At 36.7% G+C, this 26,172-nt stretch overlaps 1 protein-coding gene across 1 annotated transcript in view; it reads left to right on the forward strand.

Moving 5' to 3' along the window:
• The window catches only part of RYR3 (ryanodine receptor 3), a gene marked incomplete at both ends in the record, with an annotated part of 317,059 nt that overhangs the window by 26,043 nt on the left and 264,844 nt on the right, over positions 1-26,172 (forward strand). The window contains one exon of the mRNA XM_083354752.1: positions 20,962-21,081. Within this exon, the coding sequence (XP_083210878.1) occupies positions 20,962-21,081 (120 nt within the window). The remainder of the gene's footprint in view (positions 1-20,961; positions 21,082-26,172) is intronic.

A 26,172-nucleotide genomic window follows, 5' to 3' on the forward strand; every position in this document is an offset into this window, starting at 1 on the left:
TAAATCGCAGTGACATAACTGCTGTAAATGTGGATTGGTCGCTGAGCATCCAAAATGTGTTCCTCTGACTATGGGGTACCCCAGTTTTCATCACTTTGAACCCAGATTGTAAGTACCCTTTGAGGGACCCTGTCTCCACATCCATAATTTGAAAGATTCTATCTCAGTGGGTTAGGACGCTGAGCTTGTCGATCAGAAGGTCGGCAGTTTGGCGGGTTGAATCCTGAGTGCCGTGTAACAGAGTGAGCGCCTGTTACTCGTCCCAGCTTCTGCCAACCTAGCAGTTCGAAAGCACGTAAAAATGCAAGTAGAAAAATAGGGACCACTACAGTGGGAAGGTAACAGTGTTCCATGCGCCTTTGGCGTCTAGTCATGCTGGCCACATGACCACAGAGATGTCCTCAGACAAGCGCTGGCTCTTTGGCTTTGAAACGGAGATGAGCACCGGCCCCTAGAGTTGGAAACAACTAGCATGCATGTGCGGGGGAACCTTTACCTTTACCTTTATCTTCTCTTTCATTCCTTCTCAATGTCTAGCTATCATGGTCATACGTTACTATTGGAAAGAAACACTGTTTTAACTATTCTGATCCTTGTTGTCATAGAACTTGCCTCATCTTGCATGATCTTCTTAAAACTTGTCATCATCCTTCTCCCTAGAATTAATATCTTCTGTAGCAAATTCCACGTTAAGCCACTTTTCAGCCACAGAAAATAAAACTATATCTCTCTTTGGCATCTTTGCCATGAAACACTAGATTATTGTCTGTTGGAACTGGATTTTTGTATTTTTCATTTTCATTTTTATAACAAGTCATCTAAGTGTTTATTGTTTCTAAGTGTTCCAGTATTTCTGAAAGTGGATAGTGTTTTGTCCTTCTGTTTTGATATAATCACTTCCAATTCTTCTAATACATCAATATAATAATATACACTCTTATTTGTCTTTCTATTCCAAATCACTCTATTCTGAAAATAATTGATTAGATAATCAGGCCCTGGGTTCCATGAACCAGAGATCTATTCAGATGGCTCTACATATTGTTGAAAGGGTAATTTTTATTTCTTTCAACTCTGGGCAATATTTCCAGTTTTTAAGATATTATTATTATGGTCTTGTTTTTTATGTTTTTATATTCTTGCTTTTTATCTATTTTTGTATGCTGCCAGCATCGCCTTGGGTAAGATGGACAGCTATATAAATTTGATTAATGAATAAACTGATTAATAAATTCCTCCAAATGTACTGTAGCTTCTTGTTCATTATAAGGTTTTGTAGAAAAATAATCAGGTGTTCTGTCACCCAGTGCCTTTAGGCTTAATACAGTCTGTACTCTGGCATGATTTACACAAATTAAAGACTTGCCTTATCAAGAAAGCAAAAAGAATACTCTTTACATTCTCTTGTTCTTTTTCTTATTCATTATATGTAAGTTATTGACCTTCTGTTGCTCTCTCTATTTTTATACCTGCCTATTTATTTGGTACTTCCCTCATTATCTATGACTATAAAGAAATCTCATTTGTTTTTGTAATTAATGCATAGATTTTAGTAATTTTCACATTTGCTTGCATCATCCTTTTTGGTGTAGGGATACAGACCAAACCTTTCCAATTTCTAGGCCACAGTCTTGTTACATATTTGCTAGCACACAGTAGTGAGCACTTCCTTCTGCAGCTTTGACTAGTAATGTCTGTTGTACAGATAGTCCTCAACTTACAATAGTTCATTTAGTGACCAATCAAAGTTACAACAGCACTAAAAAAGTGACTTATGACCATTTTTCACACTTAACAACTATTACACTTAACAACTATTACACTTAACAACTATTCTCCATGGTCACATGATCAAAATTCAAATGCTTGGTGACTGGTTCATATTTATGACGGTTGCAGTGTCCTGGGGTCATGTGATCAGCTTTTGCGATCTTCTGACAAGCAAAGTCAATGGGGAAGTCAGATTCACTTAACAACCACATTACTAATTTAATAACTGTAGCAACTCACTTAAGTGAGGGAAAAACTCACTTAACAAATGTTTTACTCAGCAACATAAATTTGGGGCTTAATTGTGATCGTAAGTCAAGGACCACCTGTATCCATGTCTAGTGCATTCCTTTTTATAGCTAGTCTGTTGTCTAAATTTTTAACTTTCTTGTTCAGCCTGTTCCCGACTATATTCTTTTTCAATAATTGCTTCGGTCATTCTATAGCTCTGTTTCTAAAGGGTTTCTCTACAATCTTTCTTTTTTTGATCTTCTCTCTACGAGACCTCTTTCGTGATTACTCTTGATTAGGCCTACTTACCTGTAAACATTTCGGTGATTTGTCTCATTTTTGTAAAGAAATTCTTATTTTCCTTTCCTTGTGTTATTCTATTTGTCAGTGTTCTTCAACTTTTCTCGCTTTCAGTTATAAGTCAATGTTTAGTTATTTTTCTTCACCAAGACTTTAATCTCTCTTTCTCTCTCTCTGACTTCAGGTAAATGTTTTGATGCCATGATAGCTTATTCTGAAAACCACTTTGATCTTTTCCTCTGAAATTTAGGGAGTTTGCTTTTCATCTTTGTTTTCACAGCCTGTTTTATTTGTTTCTGAGACATTACACGTACTGAAATTTTTTATATTTTGTTCTTGTATTCTCACTGCATAATTTCCAGGTGATGTGTTGGTTGTCCGTCAACTCTGTTTAATTTTTAAGATTAACTCATACATATTAAATACAAATAATCATAGGTATTGAAGTATCAAGCCTGACATTTTGGTAACATTTCTCCAATTTCTGTTTTATAGCTGATTTGATTCTGAAATTGCCCATCCAATTACTTCCTGCTCTGGAAGTTGCATTTATAGTGCTTAAAGTGTTGGAAGATAATAAACAATTCTCTCTGCAAGATTAGCCTGTCTCCAGCATTATTGTTTTAACCAGTTCAAGTTTTCCTATAATTCTAGGCTCATACATATCTTCAACTTTTCTGTTTCAGTCACCTATTAATAATCAAAATATTTTAGCTGCTATTATGTTGTAATTTCAAGTAGGAGCATACATTTATAAAAGATTTGTGTTCACTGGCTAGCCAAATACATATTTAATTATAAAGGTAAAAGGTAAAGGTTCCCCCGCACATGTGTGCAAGTCGTTTCCGACTCTAGGGGCCGGTGCTCATCTCCGTTTCAAAGCCGAAGAGCCAGCGCTTGTCCAAGGACGTCTCCGTGGTCATGTGGCCGGCATGACTAGACGCCAAAGGCGCACGGAACGCTGTTACCTTCCCACCGTAGTGGTCCCTATTTTTCTACTTGCATTTTTACGTGCTTTCGAACTGCTAGGTTGGCAGAAGCTGGGACGAGTAACAGGCACTCATTATGCCCACATTTAAAATTAAGTAAGTGATATGCAGGCAAAAAAACATACAAATTACAATCTCTCATAAACATGCTGTCCCATAAAGGTAAAGATAAAGGTTTCCCTTTTCCAGTCATATCCAACTCTAGGGGGTGGTGCTCATCTCTGTTTCTTTGCCGAGGGAACCAGCATTGTATGAAGATATTTCCATGGTCACGTGGCCAGTATAACCATAAGCCGAGGCACACTGAACACTGTTATCTTCCCACCAAAGTGGTACCTATTTAGCTACTTGTATTTGCATGTCTTCGAACTGCTAGGTTAGCAGGCAGGAGCTGGGGTAAGTAATGGGAGTTTATCCCATCATGCAATGCTCAGGTCTCAAACACAGGCTGTCAGTGCTGACAAGCTCAGCCTTTTTAACTGCTGAGCCATCGTGTTCATTGCACAGGAATGAAATCACAGAAACACCCAGAGAAGTGACAAGAGAGGCAGAGATAATGTTGGCATTAGAGTTTCTAATGGGAAAAAGAATCTGGGGAATGTAGACCTGGACCACCTGGTTAGCCATAGCTTTTGCCACCTATACCAGGGGTCTTCAAACTTGGCCCTTTTATGACTTGTTGACTTCAACTCCCAAAATTCCTCAGCCAGCATGCCTTGCTGAGGAATTCTGGGAGTTGAAAACCACAAGTCATAAAAGGGCCAAGTTTGAAGACCCCTGACCTATACAGTACATCATTTTCTTGAATTTATGGCTTAGTTAAATTAAAGGCAGGGATGACCTTCTTTTGAATGAACATTCAATAGCTAGTACATGAAGCAGAAAGTTCTTCTAAGCAAATGGCTTTATTCTTAAAAACTCATGAGCTTCAGCATCATTTTAAGCACCTGGCCAGTTGGAGCATTTCAGAAGAAGAAGGATCAAACTTTTATTGGGTGAATCCTGCCTCTTCAACAATCATTGCTAAATGATGTGTGATACACATGAGATAAATTGTCCAGTGGTGGGATTATTTATCCTGTACCTGTTGCAAGAGGCTGGTATAGTGGAGACCTGAATTCTCTCTATATATATTTGAAAAGCATTATATACAGTATATTTTGGTGAACTTATTATTCCAGTCAAAGAAGTTGGGTAGCAATAAAAAAAGAAACTATCAAAAAAAGAGGAGCTAGGAAGGAGAGAAAAGAGAGAAGCTTTTACTGGAAAAAACAACTTTGCAGGTAAAGTTTAAATGACCTAACTGTCTGCAATTGTTCCCATGTCATTTATTTGGCTGCCAAAACTCTCCAATAAGTGCTTTAAAATGCTGTAATTTTTCCTGTGGGAGTTCTTGCCTCCATGGAAACATAATCCATCTTGACTTCAGTAGCATTTTTCCACATACCCGCTTCCTTACTTTATAATATGTGGCAGCAGTTGCCGTGAAACAAAGAGCGCTGTGTTTGATGCAGAGATTTTGTCTGTTTTGACTTTGCATCTCTGTGTTGGAGAAGAATTGTCATCATTCTTGATTGAGCTGGGGGAAATTTAATGAGAGTCAATGTTATCATTAGCTATTGGACTGCATCCATCATTCTTTTGATTAGTGTGTTATGAAGAGAATGAATTATAACAAGCAACGTATAATATATCAAAGATGAGGAAAAATAATATTTCAGAAGATCGGCATATACAATACAAAGTGAGAGTTCAAACTCAATACAAAGTGAGAGTTCAAACTCTGAATAGGAAAGACTTCGAGTTGTGGGAGCGTTTCCAATTATGGGTCTAGAATTATTATTTTTTTATAAAACAGAAATTTAAAACAATAAACCATAATGAGGCCCCAATAAAACTTGCATCTATTAACCTCAGTATGTCAGCTCTATCAACATATCTTTACCACTTTCCTGAAGGTTTTAATTATCAATGGGATCTGAAATATGCCCACCCCATCAAATCCTTAGGATATGTAGAAACTATCTGGGTCAGGCAAGTAGGGGTTTAAATATGACAACTATCACCATGAATTGCTCCAGAAGCCTCCTGGGAACCTGTGCAGCTCACAAAATAGTAGTATTACATGGGTTAGTGAATTGTGCCCCCTACTTCCCAAGTTGCTGCATTCTTGATCAGCTGCAGCTTCTCCATTGATTATTATTCAAGGGCAATCTTGAATAATAGCAATAATCTAATTAGGAACTAAGGCAGACATGCCTTTGAGCAATGCTCCTCCCCCTCCCCACCTCAATCTATGAAAGGATACAACTGGTAAACAAATATATTTGTGCAAAGGCCTTTCTGGCCATGACTTTCATTTACTCTTCAAGCAGAAATTGAGTCTACTCAACTCAGATTGTGCACCAGCTTTGGCTGATGAAGGGTTATCTCAGCCAGAGGTAAAGATGACAAATCACTAGATATGGGGGACTCTATCACACAGTTGTTTAGTCTTGTCAGGCTTGAGCCAAAGCCAGTTCTTCTCCATCCAGGCCTATGTAGCCTCCAGGCACTGGGAGAGGATCTTGATATCATTTGAACAGCCCTGAGACAGGGATGTACAGCTGACATCATCAACATTAGGATGGTTCTTAATCCAATGGTGATGGATGATCTCACCCAGCACTTCCACATACTGTAGATGTTAAATAGGAGTCAAAAGATGGTCAAACCCTTCCATGTACACCCCCAACTAGAACCAAACTTGGAGGAAGGAGTAGAACCACTGGTGAATGATGCCTCCCAATGGCCTCAGCTAGCTTAAAAAAATATATTGAAAGCTGCTAAGAGACATGTATGTAATGCTGTGTGGGAATGACCTTGTGTTATAGGAAGAAGAGCTGCAGAATCAACAATAGATAAGAGACAGCTGAGCGCACATAAAAAATGGGGAGAATGACAAATATCTCAGAAGGGACCCTCCCTAATTTCTTTGACTGTAGTTCTGAAATCACACATTGTAGATATTTTTCAATGTATAAAACATTGGAAATGTACAATACTGCAAGTGATCTAGAACAGATCATTTGGCAGTTACTTATAAGAGAATCATCTGCACCATTTAGCCCTTTAATCTTGTATCCTATTTATTCTGAGCAGGATTCTTAAAATATAAAATATTCATCATAATAGTGTCACACAGCCTTTACTTATGACTGAATAGCAGATGTCTGTGTGGTAGTTGACATCTCAGTACTTAGTTGAATAAGGAAACTATCAATTTTATAAAGTATCATCTATTTGAAATTATATGAACATTTTCTGAATCTGTCCTTGTGAAGTGATGGATTCAATCTTATATGCACTTCCATTGGAAAAAGAGATAGCAGTAATAGATAATTGTATAATAATTTGGATTCAATCTCCCAAAAATGCTTTGGAGCATACATGAAGCTGATGGTAAGCAGTTATCGGTAAAACTATAGAACCCACCCATCTTTGGTCACAGACATATGCTACATTCATGAACTGAAACATCTTTTGGAGATCAAATCTGAAACATAGTACCACCCAGTGCATATACATCATCATCATTTTAGCCCTTGTCTATCCACTGAAGGATGAAGGCCTCTTCTGCATGTTTCCAACCAATACAGTCCTGAGCTTTCTTTTGCCAACTGGGCCCACAATACTTACTGATGTCGTCAATCCATCTTGTTTTAGGTCTCTTTCATGGACACTTTTTATCAAGTGGGATCCATTCTATCACTGCCTTGGTCCACCTGCCGTCAGTTCTTCTTGCTATGTGACCAAACCATTTCCATTTTAGTTCTTTTACTCTCTTGATACATCTATAAAAATAATAAATCCCCACCCAAATACAAAGATTATAGCTTAATGCCAATTAAAATTTAAAAAATCTAAAAGAATAGAAAGAATATTGTTTTTAACTTGATTGGAGAAGACTCCTGAGAATACTATGGATAGCCATGAAAACAAGCAAATAATCAATTCAGAATTCTCATTTGAATACCAGGCTCAGATGATCACATTATAGAAAGACCTAGATCTCTGAAGAAGTCTATAACCCTGGAAAAGGGAGAAAAAAATAGAAGAGTTTTATTGTCAGCAAGATATATTTACTCAATTATTGCTGTAATGACTACATTGCAGGAAGACCTGATTGTCCTGGGGAGAATCTACGTTGGTCATTAAGAGTTGACACTGACTTGATGGCACATAATCAAACAACACCCCAAAATATTCATCATAAGTAAGCATTGAAAGAGAAATCAATTGCCATGTAAATTAACAGATTTAGGATTGAGCTGCTAGTTTTTTATGTATTGAGGATAATCACCAATCTAAAAGTGTTAGGTGGTTTGTAGCGTTCAGTTGGTGGAATGACATCCACTAACAGCACAGATTTTTCCAATTCTTCTGTTTTCACCCTCTATGTATTTTACCCAAATTTTCTGTGGCTGTTTGGGTACCCTCTCGACCAGGTGAACAAGAGAAAGAAAGTGGAAGCAACTGTCTTATATCAGATGTCTGACAAATGAGACATAATATGGAGTGTAGTCCCTTTTGCAGTGGTATCTGCAGGTGGAAGGTAAGAAAATCAAGATTTTGGTTATGACTACATGATTGAACTCTTGCTCCTTAGGGATGGAACTTTAATTGCATAGCCATAGCTACCTTCTTAGTAGATTTGATCTCACCTACAGTTGTATGTTTCTATTAAAATCTCTACCTTATACTTACAAACTATGAAATATAAATCACTTTTACCTTTTATTTCCCCATTTTTTTCTTCAACCTTTGGCAGCTAATAAATTATAATAGTCAATACCTTGTTGTTTTTCCAGTTTGAATGACCTAAAATTGAATTGCTCTTGAAATATTCACTATATCTATGCTTTATTATGTATAATCATAATGAAACTATTTTAATAATTTCTGACTCTCATATTAAGCTTTTTATATTGAAATGAACTTATATTCACAAACCAAAGAGACCTATCACATCACTCTAATTATATCTGTCTACAGGCAAATTCTGTTGGGAATTTGCAAAGGAAAATGCTTTGCAGTAAGATCATTTTGGATAGTTTGTTAAAATTAATAAGTGAGTTGTATAAGTTTTTGTAAATTTACTTTTTTTCTTTTTAGATGCAGGACTTCACATTTCTGCCTGTTAAATTCCATCATGTGCAGCACATTGCTTAAGTCTGTCTAGATCTTTTGAATATTCTCTTCCTCTTCTAAAATTTTAGCCATTCTTAGTTTCTTGTCACTGGAAAATATAATACTCAACCTCTTCTTACAGGTAATTAATACAAATGTTGGCCTGAGACAGAAGTTTTTTCCCCCTCCAAATATTTTTTTTATTAAGGATTATAAATGGAAAGAATAAAAGCCAATACAAAATACACATAACACAAACAGAAAAGTACAAAATACAAAAAAATGCAAAAGAAAAATATTTAAAATGTAGAAAGCACAAAGCATAAAACTAGATACAGGTAGTCCTGGACTGACAATTGACCAATTAACAGCCATTCAAAGTTATGGTGAACCCCCCAAAAGGTACTTATGACCTAATCCTAAAATTATAGCTTTTGCAGCACCCCCACATTCATTCGCCCTTACGACTAACCACACATAGGGGTGTCAAACTGCCAGCCCATGGGCTGGTTGCATCATGCGGAGGCCTCACCCACCCCAGCTCCAGCATTGTGAAAAAAGTCATGATACGTCATGACACATCACGTGACACATCACATGACGCATCGAGTTTGACACCCATGAACCACAGGGATGCTGCAGCAGCTCGCCTCCTATCTTCTCCTCCCACCAGCTCCCTGCAAGCATTAATGCAAGATGAGCTAAGGTCTCAGAATGGAGCAGTTTGTCTCTTGCCTGCATGGTGTGATTCCAGAATCGTTCCATGCTGCCAAGCAACAAAGCATCCTGCTTCAGTACCGTGGAAAGCTTTGGAGCTCTTCAAAAGGAAAGTGAGGAGGGTATTTGGCTGTTAGGGTGGAAATCAGGCATAATCAGTGGAAACTCACTGGAAATGGGGAAAAGCATGTGATGGCCTAAGGGGCAGGAAGCAAAGCACAGGGTGTCATGGGGGGATGGAGGAGGCCTTGGGAGGGCCAAGGCAGGTGGCTTGCTAGGCTGCGAAGAATGTCTCCTACTCTTGACGCTCTACTTAATGACCTGTATGTTTGTCTAATGATTCATAGGGGAAAGCAGGGATGGAGGGGATAATTGAGATATATCACTTAATGGCCATCATGACATACTACAATGGGCAGGCTCCATTACAGTAGTATCTCAAGAGCTACCAGCACCAAATCCAGACATATATGAATAATTAAATACTGTGCTCTGTGGAGTTCTTGGTGCAGTCTAAGCTTGGTTGCATGCTTGCAGACTTTTTATTACCTGACTAGGTAACGCCTTAAATGATAGATGCGGATGGGTTTTCCTCTCTGTCTATATTCAGTAGATTGCCCAGTTCAGCATTGGTGGGGAAGTGGTTGTCCCCTTTGTAGTTGCTTGATTAGGCTGCTTATTGCTTGGTTGTTTCTTTGGTGTTAATCCTTGCTTATCTGGCTATTGATTGCTGATAAGAAGATAGTTCTTTTTGTTTCCTTTTTAGCTTTTTTATTGTCTCTTTTGAATGCTCTGTAAATGTGGTTTATCTCTATGTGCCTGTTAATTGCTGATTTGTCTGACTGCAAACCTTCCAGGAGTTTCCTACATTCATGGATTTGGTTTGATCTAAGATGCTGCACAGTTTGCCAGTTAAAACTATGGTTAAGTGTCTCCATATGTTGTGTTTATGGATATGATCTTCTAGTCTTCTGCCTGTCTGTTATACACTGTGGCTGTTACTGTCTTTACACTCTGTTACTGTCTTTACACTTCTGTTTTTTCTTCTTGGACTACTGGGTCTTTTGTTTTACTTAAGACATTTTGGAGGACTTTACTGTTTTATGTGCTATGGTGATGCCATATAGTTGTAATAGTTGTTTCTGAAATGTTTTTTTATGTATGGCAGTGTTATCTTTTTCATAGTGTTATGTACAGAGGGGATGTCACACAGAGATAAGCCACTATCACCACCAGGTGGCGGGGTGCCCTGTCAGGATTGGCAGGGCATCCTCTGGTAGGAAATCCAGATATTGGGATTGGTGCAATGTATACCTGGCTAGGTATATAAAAGGGTAGTTGCCTTTGTTCTCCCAGTCTGTGCTGAATCAATAAAGTGTGCTATGTGAACCCTGTTGTCCTGAGTTGTCCATCTTGGCCATGCGGTCCAGAACTCACGATCTAATACTGGCGATGAAGTTGGGATGCTGTTTCAAATAGCGCAGATCTCTAGGAAGGAGGGAAAGGCAAATCTTTCCCAGGAAACCTCCTAACGCTGCAAACGCATGGTACTGAAGAAAATCTTCCGAGCATCCCTAACGAAGCAGCAATCCAAGGACCAGCAACATGGCCAAATTCGGGACCACTGAATTCCGTTTCAACATTGATGAACCCGAGCGATGGGAAGCACATCTTGGATGGATCGAAGGGTTCTTAATGCTAAATAAGATTACAGAAGACAAGATGAAAGCGGCGGCGCTTCTGTGTCTCAGCGGGCAAGACGTTTATGATGCAGCTATGGGTCTGTGCTCACCGACGCCGGTCGAGAAGGTCTCGTATAATGACCTCAAGGCAAAATTGTTTGAGCATTTCATGCCAGAGAGAGCTCCCCTGTACTGGAGGTATCAATTCATCCAGCGCATCCAGCAGCCCAGTGAGTTGACTTCGCACTTTGTTGGGGCTCTGAGACTGGCTGCCCGCCTGTGTGAATTCCTGGATCTCGATGAGAGACTAAGAGACCGGGTGGTGTTCGGGCTGAGGGACTAGCAGTGCCGAAGGATGCTGCTGGACAAACCGCGGATGACCCTGAAGGAGGTTTTGGCTGAGGTGAGAGCTTTCGAGGCAGCCATGGAACCTGGCAAAGCCCCACACCAATCCAACGGCAGCTCAGGTGCGATGGTCCATCATGAGCACGTCTCGAGCAGCGGAAGCGGAGACACGGATGGCGAGACTGAGCTAGATGAGGTACAGCAACGATCGGGGAGACGTCCATCGTGGCGAGAGAATGATGGAGGTCACAGGAGACATGCACCCACCAGTAGAGGCTCAGCGGGCGGTTACTGCAGCAAGGAACAAAAGAGAGCCAACTCGCCAAACCAGAAGTGTGCCAGCTGCGGGGGAAATCATCCGCGGGCGATTTGCAGGTTCAGATCAGCAAAGTGTAGCTCCTGTGGCAAAACGGGCCACATCATAGCCGTCTGCCAGAGCCGAAGCCGGGACAGCCTCAAAGAGTTACAAGCCATGGCATCAGCACTCGAAGGTACTGTTACCCCTCGACACAAAAGCCGGCTTATGCCCCCCAATCCTGGAAAGAGCATACAGACCATGTCTCACACAGAGGTCCATCAGCTACTCAAGCCAAAAATAACTATTCAGGTCCATCTGCAAGGTGAATAAAATGGCCTTCATTATAGATACTTTTTTCAATATCTTATTATCTTTTAAATTTCCACTTAATGGCAGTTGTTGAGTGTATTATTCCTTGTTGGAGTTTGAGAGGGGGGCAAGAGGACACTGAACCCTCTGCTTAACCTTCATAGTTGTCTAGTTACAAAGGTAAATGCTGTTTTTCAAAATGAGAGGCAAGCTTTCAATATCCTCTCCAGGCAGTTTTTCCATCACCACCATTTATCCATTACCTTTATATCCTCTGTTCTTCTATTCCCTGTTCCTCATTTCTTTTCTTTTTTTAAAATTGATGATTTTGAAGGAGATAGAAGGAGAAAATGTCTGAAAAGAGAAGATGAAGGGGAATCTATGAATCTAGGACCACTTCTTATAAGATTACTGAAGCCACTGAGAAGGAATGTTACTTTAATAATTGGAAGTTCTTTTCATGAGGAAAAATGCTCTCTAAAACAGAGTTTCTCAACATGGACTGAGGAATTCTGGAAGATGGGCTCTATGGACTGCTTAAAAATATTCAATTGTTAAGCTTGTGATATACATCATGTACAGATCATCTGCCATGTCCTCTGCTAATTATCTATGAAATATTTTAATGGTATGAGCAATAAATTGCCAAATGAAATAGCTAAATGTCAGCAGGCCTTTTAGTAACCAATTGCTTATTGGTAATTGGTTACTGGAAGGTTTCTGTTTAAGATATATTATGGTTGCTTCTATGAAAATATTTGCTTAGATAATTCAAATAATCACTAAAATTTAATCGATGTGTTTGACTGATTCTTAATGTTTTTGCTTCATTGCTCACAGTCCTTTTCTACATTTCCATTCAAAAATGCCCAGGCTTGTTCATTGATTTCCTGCAAGAATAGAAGCTCCACAAACATGCATTTTGTGTGAAGGTTTACCCAAAACTATTTGGTTTTTTCCTTGCCTCCTTCCTATATCTGTTCTCTAGTGTTTCTTGGACTTTCTAATCCAGATCTATGCTTGTTAGCACATTATTCGTTCTGTTCCCCTTTTTGTTTCTTGTTCTGTTTAGGTATGAAATCATCTCTTTTTTCCTCTGTTTTTTGATATGCCCTTACCATCAGCTGCTCCCTAAGCTGGAAATGGCAATACAAAGGTGTCACTGAATTGAGGTGACAGTGTTGTAAGGCTTGTGTTTTTTACTTCCTCTGGGCTGTGGTGGCAGACATTATCCTAACTCTAGTGAGAAAATGATATTTATCTCCCTGGCTTCAGTATGAGGAATGAATTACCTTGTTTTGATAGGGTCGTGACACAAGTAGCACCCTTTTGAATTTTCATAAATCCTAGGCTTCCTTTAATCATGAGGTGGAGCTCTTATTTCTAGTTACAATAATAATATATAACATAATGTTAAAATCTCTCAAAATATGTTTTAATTCTAAAGCATACATGGTAAAAAATTTTCTATGCAAAATAGAAGAATACTATTACTTCACAATTTTAATTCTAGCTGAACTGAATTATGGGAAAACCTGCAAGTTTTGTCTTCGGAAGTTTAATCATAGTAAGGAGACTAATTTGTGTTTTTTTTCACAAGAAAACCTAGAGGCTAAGATTTCTGAAGCCATCTTATTTTATATTAAAGAAAAGGTTCCCTTAAATCTTGATAAATAAAAGTAAATTCCAGATTTTAAAATCAATTGTATTTCCAATGCTTGAAATCATATAAAATTAATTTATAATATCTACAATATATTCAATTTTTTCAATAAGTTATTTGAAGAATTGAAACATTCTTTAAAAGTATTTCAATTAAAACTATAATTTTCCATAAATAGACACTCAATAGTGAGATGAGCAGCATATAAATTTAAATAATATCCTATAGCAGTAATGTTCATGAATGCTCCTTCCTCCTATTATTTGGAACTATGTTTCATATGGGAAAACATGTAAGGTATATTATTTGTGTCATAATGTAAGTCCTGCCACATGTATTATGTCAAGATACTTATGCCAGCATTGGTTATACCTTTCTTCTTTAGCGGATGCCTATGAACATCTCTACTCAAGATCCTGGTAAGCTGCTACTGTAAGCAGTATCGATTGGTTAGAAAGTGGTCAGTTATGGCAAAGACAAGTGGATCAGTAGACGAATTAATATGCTGAATCCACAAAAGAGATTATGCCGCAACAAAGAGCTAGCAGAGCTGAAGGGACTGCATAAAATACCTCATTGTAGTCCAAAAAAAAAGTCTGTTATGAAACCAGGTCAACTATATAAAGCTCCCTCTCTGATAGCATTCAAGCACTTTATAAGAATTAAAAGGTGCCAAAGTTATTTGTGCCTATTTTAAGAGGAGGTGAAGAACTGAGATAAATATCAAAAACCATTTTATTCTCTCGCTTTTCTTTAAACAATTGGTGCTGTTATTATTGTCACCCAACTGACACAATCACTGAAATATTATTACTTATTACACTTTGGAAAAATTATAAAAGTTTCACTTTTCCATTAGAGAACTTTGTCCTATTCGAACCTGGAATGCTTGCATGTTAGGCAAGATTCCTTCTCCCCATATTTGGGTCAACAGGGTGCATCGGGGGGAAAAAACCCACTCAAGACATATATATATAAGCCTGGCACAGGGCTTAGTAACAATACTAGAATATATTGAAATTTCTGCAAATGTGGTGCCATATAAAGACTTTTGAGGGCATTATGTAATCTATTTGTAAAAATAAGAAACGTGTATGCTTTACTGACCAGCATTAGGGAGAATAATGATATCAATATTGTAAAAGACAAGACATTGGGTCTTTAGAAAGAGGATTCCCATGAAAACGGTATTTACGAGGGAGCGGAAAAGTGGTTTGTTTACTATTTTCAATTTTAAGATTCAATTTAGAATAGAATAGAATAACAGAGTTGGAAGGGACCTTGGAGGTCTTAGGGTACCTCACTGAATACTTGAACGTTAAAGATATAAAACATTATTAAGCATAATGTGAAATGAAAATAATTTTAAACTGTCACAGAATAAAGTTATTAACAATTCTTTAGTAACCACAGACAAGACATCCCTACCTTTGTCACAGTAGAGGATTTACTACACAAAAATAAATATTTGCCTCTCAAACGAAATGGATATATTCTTTTAGTTCCACATTTATTTGGCTATGTTATGTTTCTATATATCTTGGTATTTCTGATGTATTTTTATCTCATATCTATATTTAAATTTCTATGTCTTTCATTTAAATGCTGGATACAGAAATAGATACTCTTATTTCTATAGTATATCTGTATGTGAGTGGCTTTGAGTAAGTATTGACTCCTGGCCACTGCCTGGACATGTCCCTGCAGTTTTCTTGCAATATTTCACAAATGGTTTTCCATTGCCTCCTTTCTAGAGTACCTAGCTGAAGGTCACCCATTTGGCTTTGTCCTTTGAGAGGAACCATATTTCACAATCCCCTGTTTTCTAGCCCAATGCCTCAATCAAATTGGTTCTCTTCTACAACATATAGCCATTTTTATACCTTATTTGTCTATCTTATAACTTTCATCTACTTTCTCTTTCTCTTTGACTTGCCTGGAATTGCTGAGAATTATCAGACTGTCATCCTTGACCCTGGATGATTTTCCTCCTTTTTTTTCCAGCACAAAATAATTAAAACCTGTTGTGTCTTTCTGGAGTCTTAGCCACCTTTGAGTCATTCAGGGATTGGCTCTCCTGGTTGGTTGCTGTTATTTTTTTTTTTAAATTATTATTACATTTATATCCCGCCCTTCTCCGAAGACTCAGGGCGGCTTACAAGCTTAGCAGTAGCCTTCATTCTATGTGTATGCCTGCTTGTTAGGGCTTTCACACACACACACCAAGCGGCATTATTACAAAGTCAGCTTATTGCCCCCAACAATCTGGGTACTCATTTTACCTACCTTGGAAGGATGGAAGGCTGAGTCAACCTTGAGCCTGGTGGGATGCGAACCTGCACTAATTGCAGGCAGCTGGTGTTACTTAAGGAGGCATTAGCCCACTGCTCCACCAAGGCTCTTTTTGAAACTTGGTTACTATTTCCACTGGCCTAAGCTGCCTCTGGGGTTTTAATACCCCAGAGTTCCTTGATGCAAAGAGTAAGGAAGATGACCTTGATGGAGATGGGCCAGACCCATTACCAAAGTAATGAGGAAGAAAACATATTTTAATCCCAAAACAAGCAGAAAGCAATTCAGACAGACATCTCCATAATTCCCATGGATATAAGAAGAGGAGGAAGTAGAACACAATGAGACTTGCACGTTTCTGTTATTATAGCCACTCTATAGTCTTAGCTTTTCTATGGAGCTGATTCTTAATATGGCCTACTTGGTGAGTGAACTCTAGTTGAGAAGACAGTTTTTACCAGCAAAGTCTGGCTGCTGACATTGCCACTGAAGTTAGCCTTGGCTTCACAAATGTTTCACTTTCTGGACTCAGGTACTTTTCTTGGCTCTGCAATTTCCTTTAAATTGGTCCGTTAAATTGACCATTTCTGCTGCCTTCATTCCTGAAATGATTTTTCTAGTTTGGTGCCTTTGGTCACCTTCCTCACATTAATTCACTTGTGCTGCATCCCATTAGCTCCTCCAATATGGTTCTTTATGAAGCACATTAGAGCTATCATGTTTTTCTCCTTCCAGCACACTTATACCAGGTCCAGAACTTTGTTAGGTTAACTTTATTAAGATTGCTGGAGTGCACGTGGCCCAGCTAATTAAGTTGTGCCACATTTCTAGGGGAAAGAGGAAAAAAAAAGCTCTCCTTTAGAAAAAAAAGAAGGCAAAACTCACCCTGAGAGTACAGCAGCAGTCCACTATTATTATTTAACTGACACACTCAAGAGTCTAGGAGAATTTTTTTTAAAAAAAAATAATCTTGATTTGGTGGCATCCTGGTGAGACTCTGGAGGAAATTTTATTATTGACAAACCCTATCAAAAAGTCATTTTTTTTCTAACTACCACCTACCTTGCCTTCTTTTAGAAGCACCGTGAAAGGAATTTTGAAGACGACCATAATATCTAGATAAAGTTTGGACAGCCTGTGGCCCCAAAATCTCATGAAATCTTTGCCCACGTTCTGTGTTTCTCAGAGCCTCTTGTGACCATAATTACTAACACTGATTGATTTCTTCCATCTTAATTTGAAAAATCCAAGACAAATATAATATAAGCTTTCAAATTGGGATATCACAGTTAAAAAGGAGGTTCCCAGCCCTCTTAAATTTATTTATTTATTTATTTATTTATTTATTTATTTATTTATTTATTTATTTATTTATTTATTTATTTATTTATTTATTTATTTTGTATACCGCCCTTCTCCCGAAGGACTCAGGGCGGTGAACAGGGCAATACATAATAAAAACAAGATACAAAAATTAAAAATTATTAAAAAGTAATTAAACAGCGATGTGTGATGAGGTCCCATAGACCCTAAAAAAATGTAAGCATGGCTGTTGATCTAGGTAGGTATGAGAGAAATATTCCATCTGATCATCAATCTAACACAGATATTTTTGTCATTATGTCATAACACTTTTTTCTGATTTTTATTACTATTTGTATATACTTCATTCTATCTAAGTATTTATTTTGATTTTTTAAAAGCAATTCACATAAAAAATCCTACATGAGTAGTGTAAATGACCCCAAATAAACCATAATTTTCCTGAAAATGATGCTTAGTTATATTGTTAAACAATTCTTTTGTAATTTGGATTTCATACATTTTCTGGGTACTTTTTCTGTGGCACTTGAATACATAGTAGTGGTTAGTTGAGTTACCCTTGGTCAATCCCTTTTTAACATTGCAAAACCCAAGGATATATGGGTCACAGGATCTTATATGATGTTCACCTAATGCCAAAGACTGTGAAATTGATCTGGAGCTAAGCCATTTATCGTCCACATGAAGAGAAACATATGTCATCTGGAATGAAAAAAAGAATTCTGAGTAGTTCATTTAAACCTGCCCTTCTCCAGGACTCTATATATTTGATCCTATTACTCTCGAACTATATTCCAGAGTCAGCTGAGGAAGTTTCCCTCCACCCTGGATTTGTGAAGTTTCCTTTGTTTCTAAAAAGCATTTTGATAGGTTGGTCTGTTCTTTCCCTTTGTGTAAAGACAGTTGCAAAAAACGAGTTAAATAGTTCTGCTTTCTTCCCTGTTGCTTGTCACCTTCTTGCCACTTTCACCCACTAATGGACCAATCATTTCCTTCATTTTTTTCTTATTTTTTACATGTTGAAAGAAACTTTTTTTGTTATCAGGCATATGTAGAAATTAGTAATACACTAAAATAAATAATTTATTCTATTTCTGCTATATTTCCTTCTAGTCACATTTAGTAAATAACTGATATTATAACCATCACAGGATATGTAAAATGCGTATAAATCTACATGTAAAAAAAATCTGTTTTAGGATCAAATGCATTTAGATTTGCTTATTTTGAAAGAAAATAACTTTAAATAATATTATTTCACCAAACAAACATTTAATTAAATTTAATATTTAATTACAAATTTTTATGGGGAGTCTTTTAATGCAGTTTAATGTGGATGAACAATATACTTATAAATAAATTCATAAGTAACTAATATGGATCATAAATTCAAATTACATTTCCAATTCTGCTAATATAAGGAAAATTCACCCTGTGCCAAGCACTCTTCCTAAAGAGCTCTCTATATACAGTTTTTGTAAGCTTACTACAATTAAGGAACCCATTCCAGGAAAGAAACCACAATCTGCACAAAGAATTCAACCATATATTAGGGCTTCTGTCTTTTTCATCAATAGGAGAAGCAAGCTTGCTTGTGTAGACCTCATTCATAAAGTCTCCTTAAGTTGTGAACAAACAAAATGATTAGTGAAGGCAGCACGACCTTGATTAAAGTTTACTGTAGGCATCTTAACTTGTCTTAGTCGTTCATGATAGGAATATAATATCAGTGGTTTTAATCACATAAATAGCACAGTATGTGCCTTACCATTCCAATGTAAAATAACAAATCCAATAAATTATTTTATCAGATTAAATACAAGTTCATATATACCTGCATAATAAATAAATATCAGCTGGGTTCCAGATGTCAAATGTTGAATTTCTACAGATGTTATATAATTTACCGGTCATATTTTAAAGTAGATATAATTTTATTTTCTGGGAAAGAAGAGGAGTTCTGAAAAAAAATAATATTATTTCTATTATTTCAGTTCTTTTATTCATTTATACTTTCCATCATCAATCAAGCACATGTACTTATGTTACTGCATGGTTTTCAGGGAGTGTAACATTTCAGAAAGTGTAAGGCTATTAACTGTGTCAAAGAAAACATGAGATATGCTATCTGTCTTCCTATCATACAGTACTTGCATTTGTAAGTACTGTATGCTCTGAACAAAGATGCATTGCACAACACAGAGAATATCATAACTGTATTATTTGGAAAAGATTCTTAAGGAGTTTTTAGTCCTGATATCCACCGAGGTTATTATCAAGCCTGCCAGCAATATTTTACAGCTGTAAAATCTATTTGTGTGACTTATATAAAAATGACACTTGAATAACAGATGCAGTAGAATGAATTTTAGCATTTGAAACACAGGAAAAATTGGATTGTAGGTGATGGTAATAATGTTTTTATATTCCCCATAAAAATGTTAATAGCAAATAAAAAATATGGCAAGATTAACCAAGTCAAATAGGAAAACCAGGTCTGTTGTTATTTCTTAATATAGCAGTATAAGAGACATAAGGCTTAGAAACATAAGGTTTTTTGAGGCCTGAGCAAAAGAAATTAATTGTCCTTGGGCTGTATCAGGGCATAAGCATTCTGCCTATGACATCTTTAATATCCATCATTTTGAATTGCTCACTCATCTGGCATGCCTTACCCATTTTTTCCCCTTCAAGTTAGCCACAGAAGTAGATACAGAAAGAAATTCAAGAATTGTCAAGCAACCATCAGCTCCCTTTTATTCTGCCTCCAGTTTTACTGAATCTGAGAAACATCCTGAGATAATTTGGGGAAGGGAGAGTTATTTTATTCACTCAATCCACTGGCTGTTTGGTTTCACCAACAATTATTGTCTGATTCGATAGGAATTACTTCTGCTCAGCTGCAAAGAATTAGAATTATATTCAAACTATTTTGTTGTTGTTAGAGAAGGCCACAAGTGATGAAATAGGGAACTTCAGTGCATGGTGTTGGCTGAATTCAAATTTAAATTGGGGTGAGGTGGGGGGAAAAGAAGGGAATGCCTGATTATTATTTTTTTGAGACATAGACTAATATTCAAGGTGCTGGTTATTACCTATAAAGCCCTACATGGCCTGGGTCCGGGCTATTTGAGGGAACACCTGCTGCCGGCATCAAACGCCCTTCGCCCAGTGCGCTCCCACAGGGAGGGTCTGCTCAGGGTGCCGCCGGTGAGAGATTGCCGGCGGGTGACACCCAGGGATAGGGCCTTCTCGGTGGGAGCGCCTGCCCTCTGGAACCAGCTGCCGGTGGAGCTGAGGACTGCCCCCGACCTCCGATCATTCCGCCGGGGCCTGAAGACCTGGCTCTTTGAGCTCTCAGGCCCAGGCTGAGGAGAAATTTTAATTGGGGTTTTAATGTATACAGGGTAATTTAATATTTTTTAATTGGTTTTTTAACTTTTGTATGGTGGATTTTTAATTCCCTGTAAACCGCCCTGAGTCCTCAGGGAATAGGGCGGTATATAAATGTAACTAAATAAAAAATAAATAAATAAATAAATAATATACCTTTTCTCATAACAATGTGATGACAGGACTATGTAACTGAAATTTAATATAGTTTTATGCAGTGCTTTTTTTGGAAAAGAAAAAGGTGCCAGAACTCACACATGTCATACAACCCGCCTTGTCTACCCTACAAGGTTCCATCCAAAAAAGGTGCCGGAACTCCGTTCTGAGGGTTCTGTGACAAAAAAAGCCCTGGTTTTATGTCGAAAATGTATATATAGTACATTGCCAGTTTTAAACAAATGTTTTTTGTTTGTTTAGAGATTTGTCAAAATGAACCAATTCATCACTGATCTAAATCTTGCTTCTCATATCCCATGACAGGATGATGAAGTTGTACTTCAGTGTGTAGCCAACATTCATAAAGAACAGCGCAAGTTCTGCCTGGCTGCTGAGGGGCTTGGAAATCGCCTCTGCTTTTTGGAACCAACCTCAGAAGCTAAAGTAAGACTCCTTTCTTACTATAATTTAATATGAATGTAGGTTAATTCCTATTAGCTGCCAGAAATCACACTGGGGAGGTGGACAACTGTATAAATCAATATAAATAGATAGATAGATAGATAGATAGATAGATAGATAGATAGATAGATAGATAGATAGGTAGGTAGGTAGGTAGGTAGGTAGGTAGATAGATAGATAGATAGATAGATAGATAGATAGATAGATAGATAGATAGATAGATAGATAGATAGTCATTAAACTGTTATTAAAAATTTTATTGCATTTCCTGTAGGAGGTATATATTGTGCAAAATCCTGAGTTTTTTTGCTGGGTTCTCTTCTTACAAAAATGGCTTTGTTTGACAACTGACTTTGCAATTCAAGAATAGAAGTTCCATTAATTTTCTATAAGGAAAACTGTTCTTTGAGCTACATGGAAAATGTCCTTGGAATTCCACAAGGAAAACTATCGGGGGAACCTTTACCTTTACCTTTTAGGAATCAAATAACAACCTGTGATGTCCCTAGAAATATTATACAACAGTCACTACTGTAAATGCATGTCTTCTTGCTGAATTAGTACCACGTTCTTTAGCCTGAAATGGAAGTAAATAAATAATTGTAGCATATATAATATTATATTTCTTTACTATTCCTTATTAAGAAAAGATACCAGTGACAAGAGTTGTTTTTTCTAGGTTAGCTTCATGGCATATATTAAAAAACCAACAGATTTCTAGTACCAAAGTCAATGATTTATATCAAATATCCTTTCATTTCTGAAATACGGTAATAAAGTTTAATCACATATTAATAATAAATGTGGTATCAAATAAATTTTGTAAAAAATGTTTTATTCTTTTGGCATTTGCCATTTTAGTCCACTGAATTGTTTCTGCCAAAGATGAAATCTTTTAAAAATCACTGACTTAAAGCCGAGCTTCAGTAACGGCTGACTCAGTATACAAGAAGTGCTGCAATCTAATTGAAGTCTATGATGCAGCATAAGAAACATAGGCAGTAAGAAAGGATTTAGAACGATGGAAAAGGTCTGGTGTTAAATTAATCTATTAATTGCTCATTTTCTGAGCGATATGAAAGTTCTTGGTTGATCTTCTCCAATCTGATCCCCTCCGGATATATTGGATATCAATCTTCGTCTGTTGCTAGCCAAAATGGCCAAATGCCATATCTGGAGGGCACCAGTAGGAAAGGCCGTTTAAGAAAGTTATTTCTGAATACTGTACTAATCTGACTTTGGCTTTCAGAAGTGTTGGCAATGCAGAAATAGCAGCTTGCAGAGTCCGAGAACAATTCCTAGGGACGGAAGCTATCAATGCAAGAACAAAAGGGGGTTTGGTCATGTTACAAAGAATTACTGAGGAGTAAATTGCACAAACACTATGTAAGGAAAGAATGAATAGGTCAAGAAGAAGGGGAAGGCAGAACACTGATGATTAGATTGAATTAATGACATTCTCAAAAAGAATAAAGTGAGTCAAACAAAAAGCAATATATTGAGTAGTGTACAGAGGAGGGAGAAACAAGCATGGTTTGCAAGGACAGAGAGGCATAGTGAACAATATTAATATAAATCAAATTTAGCTATATATTTTTCTTTTTTCAACCTCATGCTTTAATTTATTTGACCTACCTTTTTTATTCCTTTTCTGTGTTTTAAATGATGTTGCTTAACCAGCAAAAGTTAATAGTCTGATTGCTTTGTCTATGTACATGTATTTCTTATTTTCAGTTATAAATACTGAAGTAGAGGTTCCTTGGACCTTAGTTAGGAATACAACTTTCCTCCAGTTATTCCATGAACAAATTCAGGGAACCTGGAAATTAGAGTCTTCTCAAAGCCACTGATCAAAGGTTGTTTGCATTAGCAAGAAAATTTATCCTGCCTTCATGTGAAATCTCTCTAACAGCTCAGCTTGTTTTCCCTATAATGAAAATTAAACTAATACTTATCATTGGTAACTGTGACATTGTTATTAAAAATGGAATTCTTCACATGCATAAAAGGTAAAATTTTATATTTCATAGATATCTGCAATCCATGAAATAACGGTCTATGTCTTAATTACAGTGTTATTCTTGGATTTGGTTTGTTTGAAATGAAATTCAGCAGTGAATGTATGTTTGTCTATCAAAATTACAGCAATATGAAATCTCCGTGGCTGCTTATGGTTACAGATGTGTGAGTGATGCATTTATTATTGTTTAAGGACAGATAATATCTGTTATTTCTTCACTTCTAAATTGCTTTGTTGTTGGTTCCATGAGTCCCATGATTCAAATTGCACAAAAAGTGGAATTTATATCTGAAAAGTTTCTTTTCTACATATAATCTGCTTTTTATTACAACTATCTCCTTTTTCCTATAAATGAAAATGAAGCCATTTAATTTAAATTTACCCAGTTCACTTAAAAATAATGTATAAATAATCAAGAGAAATTCCTTCTAAAAGAGAACCATGTTCACTGTTTATCACTAAATGGCTTCTGTTTATTAATTTACAAATCTATTTAAATAAATTAAGTTAAAGTGCTTGAGGCAAAACAAGTAAGTATTATTCTGTTGCTGCTTTGCATCAGTGTTATAATACCAATGTTTCTAATATGAAAAGATGGTTTGGGCATGGCTAACAAATACATGGCTAACAACTATGCATGAATTCTACTTGTCAAAAAGTTAGACATCTGTTTCCTGCCATCACTTGGACGGCATTAAAAATATATTCCAGGTATACTAGTTAATTGCTGGAGCTTTGCCGAATTTTGTAACACTGCATGAAATACAATATCTTTTGCAGTGCAGTCAAATAGGGCTATTTAGCTCCATGATACTATGCCCTACCTGTAATATTTATTTTCACTAAATCAGTTAAAAGGCAATAAAACATGATGCCTTTGTATAGTTTTGCACAACATTCAGGTACCAACAGTTGAACAGTGGAAATTGGTTTAAATATGCCTTTAAAGCCCTCATTTTTAAAATCACGTTACTTAATAGCATAAAATTAGGTAAAATTACTGGAATCTAAGTGGAGATTGCTCCTGGCCAAATTGTATGCCTTTGTGTGTCTCTCTGTGTGTGAGTGTTTTTGTGTCTGCCTTGCTAATTTTAATGACCAGCACTGAGACTGGTCCAAGCACTTCGAAGTCGGCATTAAATTATTTTAAAATCAATGACATTTAGAGGATTTGGTTGCCAATACAGTTATAGTTACAGTTCATTCTAAATATTCCACAGTTAACAGATTAATTAATCTGTCAAAATGTATTTTATCAAATGTTTGTTCACAACTTGAAGAAATTTCTCTGGTGATTTTGAGAACAATCACTGTGCGTTGATGGTACCTAATATGTTCAACATTCCATTTTATGGACTGACAAAGCTCTGCTTTTAGAGATCATTATAAGAAGGAGATGTAAATACATTTTTATTGTGTTTATATCATATGCCATTGCATATTTGATTTCGTGAAACAGTTCTGATACAATTTTTTTCTATCTGTATTATTCTGTTTCTTAAGAAATATGAGAGAGATGCATTTAGAATATGTTCTTTATTTCACAAATTGATGAATGTGGAACAGCAGTTTAGTAGTATCTATCGAATTATAGTATTGGCTAATCAGTTATATATCCCCCCGAAATGCACACACATACAAAAGGCAAAAATATATTATTGTTGTTAAGTGCAAGTATAATATTAAAAACTACATTTTTTAAAAAAACTATGTCCCACCATAGAGACTGCCTAGTTAATGAGCTGTCCAGGTTTTGTCTTTGTATAAGGAATTTCAAAGCCTTCCTTCTTCCTGCTTCTGTTTTCTGTAATTTTAAATTTTATTAACCTTGCAAACTATTTCTGAAGATTTATTTTTCATGACAACTGAAAGATGCATTACTATTCAAGTTTGGTGAAAACAACAGGAGCTGAATGATCCAAACAATGAAATGCAAATTAGAAAGCAAATATGGCACAATTTTAATAGACAATATGTAAACGTGACATATACCTAAAATATCCCTAAAATTAGTCAGTATGAACAGGTGTGAAACCCTCTAGAACAGTGTTTGTTAACCTTGGCAACTCTGGATTTTAACTCCCAGAATTCTCATGGCTGACTGGGGAATTCTGGGAGTTGAAGTCCACACATCTTAAAATTGCCAAGGATGAGAAACACTGTTCTAGAAGAATGATTTCACATTTTCTGTTGGAAGATTGTTCTATTATCACATTTTTCTTTGAAGAAAGAATATTCCTTTCACCTAAATGTAAAAAGGTAAAGGTAAAGGTTCCCCTACACATGTGTGCTAGTCGTTTCCAACTCTAGGGGCCGGTGCTCATCCTGTTTCAAAGCTAAAGAGCCAGCGCTTGTCCGAGGACTTCTCCGTGGTCATGTGGCCAGCATGACTAGATGCCAAAGGCACATGGAATGCTGTTACCTTCCCACCGTAGTGATCGCTATTTTTCTACTTGCATTTTTACGTGCTTTCGAACTGCTAGGTTGGCAGAAGCTGGGACGAGTAACAGGCGCTCACTCTGTTATGCGGCACTCGGGATTCGACATGATAACTGCTGACCTTCTGATTGACAAGCTCAGCGTCCTAAATGTACGCTACTAAAATTGAAATAGAATCCCAATATATGTCTCACCTTCAGTAAATGTGGTGGCTTTTTGAGATTGGTCAACGAAGACTGGAAAGTGGATAGAAACTTAGGATGAATTCCATGCACCATCTGTTTTCCTTGTCTTTTGTTTCCCTGTTACCTCCATTTACACCTATTCCAGAAAATATTTCAGATAAGCAACATAGATTTTTTTTAAAATAAAGTTGGGGATGGCAAGGAGAGAAAAAGAGAGTAGAGTCTTATCTCACAGAAAACAATTTTCATTTTTTTCTTAATTTAATTTTAATAATTTAAAGCTTAATTTCAATGTTAAATTGTGTGTTTATCTATGTATTATTTGGTAGTCTTGAAACAGCCTCTTTAAAAAAATAAAAGTACTGCTGCTTTTTGAAGTGATAATAATTGAGCTACAGTTTAATTGCTCTCTAATCATCTCTCAAGTAC

The sequence above is a fragment of the Vipera ursinii genome (assembly GCF_947247035.1).
Source record: "Vipera ursinii genome assembly, chromosome: 1".
Taxonomy (NCBI): Eukaryota; Metazoa; Chordata; class Lepidosauria; order Squamata; family Viperidae; genus Vipera; species Vipera ursinii.